The sequence below is a fragment of the Hakea prostrata genome, chromosome 10 (genome assembly GCF_041222555.1).
Source record: "Hakea prostrata isolate BN-2017 chromosome 10, UWA_Hpros_2, whole genome shotgun sequence".
Taxonomy (NCBI): domain Eukaryota; kingdom Viridiplantae; phylum Streptophyta; class Magnoliopsida; order Proteales; family Proteaceae; genus Hakea; species Hakea prostrata.
In genome coordinates, this window is record NC_142609.1 from 44,388,767 (window position 1) to 44,394,047 (window position 5,281).

The following is a 5,281-nucleotide window of genomic DNA, read 5'->3' on the forward strand; positions in this document are numbered from 1 at the left end:
GTCCTTTAGTTGATTGGGGTGAGATTGCCTTAATGAGTTACAGGAGGGGAGAAAAACAAAATCCCTTAAAATATGTATCTTTTTGTAATTGCATTAAAATAGAATTTCTATTTTTCAAAGAGACTTAGAATGCCTAAGTATCAAGATGTTCATTCCAGTATATTCTCCACTCAAAAGAATGGTGCATTTTCTAGGTTTCTTTGAATTCTCAAAACTTTATAGCTTACCCATGATATGTTCAAAATTGCGTAGTTACTTTCATAAAATTTTCTTTCATGGAAAAACCAAGCATTCAAGCACCATCCAAACAGTAGTACTACAACCTTAGAATTAGAGAAACCCATTGAAGGTATGTGGGGTTGGAATAGTTTGAACTGATTACACGGGCAAAGCAAGGGTGAACTTATTGAAGTATTAAAAGAATGCAACCTTATCAGCTTGCATATCACAAAGTCTTAATATCTTAAAGAAAATTAGGAAGTACAGAACCATGAAATGAAACAGTGATGTTTCCTAGAATGTTAATAAAAATGCAGAATGCAAAGCTATAGGGGAGAAAATACAAGATGATTTGGAAAAGATGCATTATATAAACCATCAAATTTCTCATATATACAGTTATACAGGCAAGAGGTTGAAGATGGTTTGGCATTTGTTGATGTGGATACCTCCCTTCTTTTCTGTGTTCTTACTTTTGTTAAACAGAAATAATCAAACCCTAATATGTCAGATCCTACTGCACCTTGTTTCTCTCCCAAATATGTTGTTATTCCTACTTCATATTATCATGATTAGCTCCTAACCCTAGTTTTTTTCACTTATAATCTTAACAGTCTAACCAGCTTTATAGTTTTTACCTATTTTTTGAGGCCATATGCAGCTACTGTTTCTCCTCCATCATCAAGTTGCAATATAAGTTTAACCATCTCATCCTGCATCTAAGCTTCAACAAGACCTAACTGCATTTTGTCAATATTTAAGGTCGTCCAAGCACAAAGTCTTTATCAAACACCTCCATGATCTGATTGCTTGTTTTGAAACTAAATGTCTAACCACAAAATCTTTGCTCCTCAGGCTAGCCATTTTTGGCTTTGGTGTTCTCTTAGCTTTAATCATAGAGATATATATGTTTGATCACTGTACCATAAGGCTAAAACCTAACTCTTAATATGAATTTAACTAATGTTTCGTTTAGACAAGCAAAAACTTAATAAATTCATCTCTGTACGAAGGATCAAGAGACATGGAGCTGCACCACCTTGCACTTGAATATACCAAAGTGGGAACACTGATAGACACTTAAGAACAGATAGAAAGTGAAGTTTATTTTAGTTATATTTAAATAGATTATGTACTTCACCATGGAAGCAGCATTTTAGGTCAAATTAAACAAGAAAACCTAGATTAACAAGTTAGTTGGTGTTTGCTATTATAATTAATGATCTCCAACCATTCTCTGAGAGGTCAATAAATTAAATATTTAACTTAAATTACTCCAATGAAGAAATGTTTGTAAATTTTAATTTCCTCTAGGGATCATGTTTGAGCATCCATTATTTAAGCTCGCTGTTTCTGATGGTAGGGAGGAGGAGGATGAAGATGATGGTGAAAAAAGTAAGATTTTGAATTCCATTTTTATAGAAACATCTTCACCTGATCATGTGAATTGATACTCAGGCTAAGAAGAGTGTTAATCAACCTTAACAGTGATTGTAAGGTTTTTTCTTTTTATGCAGGATTGTTAGGTTTTGCTGATAGATCAATCTTCACTTACTCTTCAATTAGTTTATCTGTTTGATTAGGTCACATTCTAAATCCCAGATATGCTTAACATTCAAAGGGTAATTTATTGTTCTTTATTTCAAAGCTTATATTAGGTTAATAAAGGGAAAGTAACAACACAGCAAGCTTACATAACTAGGGTTTATAATTCTGGGTTTTAGAATCAGCAGAAGGAGATCAGGGTTTCTCCATTCTTTCACGTGGCATGCAACAGATTGCTCTATTATTCTAACCATTAGTAAAGATACACAAGATCTAAAATACAACGTAAAGTATATATACTACAGCGAAAACCTAATTTTCTACATAACCATTTCTAGGGTTTCTAGCTTATTTATAGCAACAAAAATGCACTTTTATAAGCATTTAGCCACACTTCAAAATTGAAGAAGACATTCAGATCGATTTTGCTGAGGCTTTACCGGTCATGATCAAGAGCTTTGAAGATAGGAGAAGGCCACTGAATGTAAATCTTCCATGTCTTGGAGAGTCCATTTCCTGGTGTTGTTTTGCATGTCAAGGTAAGCCATAGCTTGTGCTGGGTCTTCAAAACCAGTAAACGAAATGTTCTCTTCAGGCATGACAGGATTGCTGTGATAGTCACCTATAGAGTTGGGGTCCATGAAACCACAGTTGTAGTTCAACATTGTTTCGTCATGGATGCTAGGGTTTTGATGGAATTGCATCTTTGATCCCTCTGAATGGAAAAACCCTTGCAAATCCTGTGGATTACGAGGAAAGTTCCTGTAAACACTGTCTTCATTTTGGGGGCTTGAAGTTGTAGAACCACCGTGAAGGCCTTGGCTTGATTGTGCCTTGAGAGAAGCTAGCTGTGCTTGTAGATTGACAACCTGCATAATTTAAAGCAAAATAGTTCATATGGTATACATGAGAAACTTTAACCCTAATCCAACTCTTTCTGATGACTTCTATAATTTATGTATGACGAAGTAAACCTGTTCTTGCTACCATTAGCCATATATGAAAAGAAGGAAACTTCCATACATTCAGAAACAAGATATGACCCTCCTTCAGAGAAGATCTCGGAGTCCGGTGTAAGAAGGAAAACCCTAAGGGAAAATAATTCCTAGGAATTTGAATAGGGAGAGAGAAAAAAAAGTTAATTGGGAGACTTTGTAATATAAATTTGGTGACTTGATTTTGCTTCTCTAGGGTTCTTGATGTCTGTCCAGGTCAATTTTGGTTGGTCTGTCGCTTTTACTAATTATTATTTTTTTCTTTTTTTTTGGGTTTAATTTCTTCCAATAAATTCATACTAAATAAAAGAGAGGAAAAATAAAATAAAAATGGAAACCTGTTCTTGAAGAGCAAAAATGTAAGAAACACAGCCGTATATGGGATCTTGAAGCCTTGCTTGTGCTTCATAAGAGATTGAGACAGCAGCTTCACTACGATCAGTCACTGGGAGATGAGCAAGAAGCTTTGAAACATTGCTTGCTCCAAACACCTTATGAATTGCAGCGAAGTGGGTAGCGCCATGTTCATGGCAAAAATATGGAGCAAATACACAACCCTTAACACACTTTCTCCTCAAGAACTTGCAGGCTCCACAAGGTGATCCAAGACCTGTCATCTTGGCCGCCTTAGTCTTTTAGGAGAAATTTACTTTCGCAGATCAGTATAAGCAGCATCTAATGTTTATAAACACTGGAGGAGAGGGAGGTGGATCATATTATAATCAATACTTAATTACAATTGGTCTCCTTAATGGGCTACAAATTCCATTTGTTTTCTGTACACAACTCTCTTTCACCCATCTTAAATTTTTATGAACACCTGAGATTCCATTCAAACGTCCTTATAACGACAAAGGAGCTAACAAAAACCAAACCCATCTTTATCTGCTTGATCATCCGTGTATGACTTGAATTATTTTTCGTCTGATACATTTACAATCAAAAAGAGAAAAGTGAGTGATTTACTGTTACTGTAGTAAAACCCTAGGATCTAATTCCATGAACACAAGATGAGAAACATGGAGTATGACCCAGGAGTGTTTGGAAGCTGGCATTTATAGTCCTTGAATTGCTTATTTCATATGGTAATAACAACCTGAATTATCCAAAGCTTAATTTTGTTGTTGGTGTCTGCCGTCAACCAGGAATGCCATGGTTCCATTTTAATTTTTGGCATATGATGACTGCATGTAGTCCTCACAAAGGCAAGTTTCATGTAAAACTGTTCTTCGAAAGATGGATTCAGAATGCATTTCTTCTCAATCATTTAATGGAGAATCCAGTTGTATATGAACAGATATTATGACAATCAAGAATCAAATAATAGACTGGTTTTGTACTGAAAGGGTTGTATATATATCTACCAACTTGCTTTTATTGTAATATTACTGTGCTTAGATCTCATGGATGTTCTTTTTGCTGGGCTCCCAGATTCTTCTTAGGATATGTCTTCTTGTCAGAGACCATGACAAATGGTCTCTTAAAGGATATGTGGTTCCAGAAAAATGCACGAGAGGCAAAGAAATAACAATGAAAATCATGAAGTCCGATTGACTGTTCCCTCTTGTTTGCCTGAATAACTAACTATAAAGGATCAGAAAAGTTTCATGGGAACATGCTCTTCTGGCAGATCAGGTCAGACCTCAAAAGAATTCCATGGAACTTAATTAACAATAGAAAGACTTTCTTCCAGGTGAATGTTCCCAAAAGAAATAAGTTCCCAGGACAGCTAGGGTCATCTCATGGGGTCTTGCTTGAGAGATCTTGGAGCCCAATTGAATGGCTCGAATCATGGATGTCATCCAATAAGAGCTTACCACATTCATAACCATGTTACTATAAACAGTAGAATATTTGATACAGTAGTACTCAAACTAATAGTTCATGTCCAATGTCTAAATATAAAATTAAACACAACCATGGAACAAAAGATAAGTGAGAGAATCATTCTTTTCAAGCCTATTAATTTGTTTTTAGTGTTGCAGGTCTAAGCTTGTCGAGCAATACAGTATAATTTGTCATTAACTTAATTAGATACACAATTAATCATTAATAACTTCCAATCACTTTCTTGTGTATCACATATGCACCAACATGTAGACCCTGGCTAGAGGTGATTATGTCCCACTCCATTTTTGTAATAGTAACTACAAAACTTAATTAGCTTCTTGACCCTTCGATGAACCGAAAACAAACAAAAATTTTATCATATTTGTAATGTAAGACCCAGATGATCTTTTCCAGTTAATCTATATAAACTGTAGCTCAATATCAACTAAAGCTTACTGAATTCTTCCCAGTATATCTACATAAATTCATCTTCTTTGACTCTACAATTTTCTAATTCAGGGACCTTAGCACTCTATTTGTTAGTTAAAGTGTTGCTTCATATACTTACTGACTTGATCGTCAAAGGTGACTTCTCGACCAACATGATCAGCTGACTCTCATTGTTTGTCTTGTTGAACAACTGCAAATTCAATTTTCAAGACCATTTTTGATCTACCCATGGAGAGTTAATG

At 35.1% G+C, this 5,281-nt stretch overlaps 1 protein-coding gene across 1 annotated transcript; it reads right to left on the bottom strand.

Annotated features, from left to right (window-relative positions):
• Nucleotides 1–1,847: 1,847 nt before the first annotated feature.
• LOC149003311 (LOB domain-containing protein 29-like) lies at nt 1,848–3,398 on the bottom strand. The gene is made up of 2 exons (XM_089138042.1): nt 3,098–3,398; nt 1,848–2,633 (listed from the first exon to the last, which is right to left on the bottom strand). Exons 1-2 carry the CDS (start codon nt 3,374–3,376, stop codon nt 2,214–2,216), a joined length of 699 nt encoding a protein of 232 aa, XP_088994168.1. The 5' UTR covers nt 3,377–3,398; the 3' UTR covers nt 1,848–2,213.
• Nucleotides 3,399–5,281: the final 1,883 nt, after the last annotated feature.

What these genes read in the sequence shown, in the direction of transcription:
- LOC149003311 (XM_089138042.1), bottom strand. Translation starts at nt 3,376, where the DNA reads ATGACAGGTCTTGGATCACCTTGTGGAGCCTGCAAGTTCTTGAGGAGA. An exon ending in TTTTTGCTCTTCAAGAACAG is followed by an intron (nt 2,634 to 3,097) that starts GTTTCCATTTTT and finishes TAAATTATGCAG; the next exon opens with GTTGTCAATCTACAAGCACA.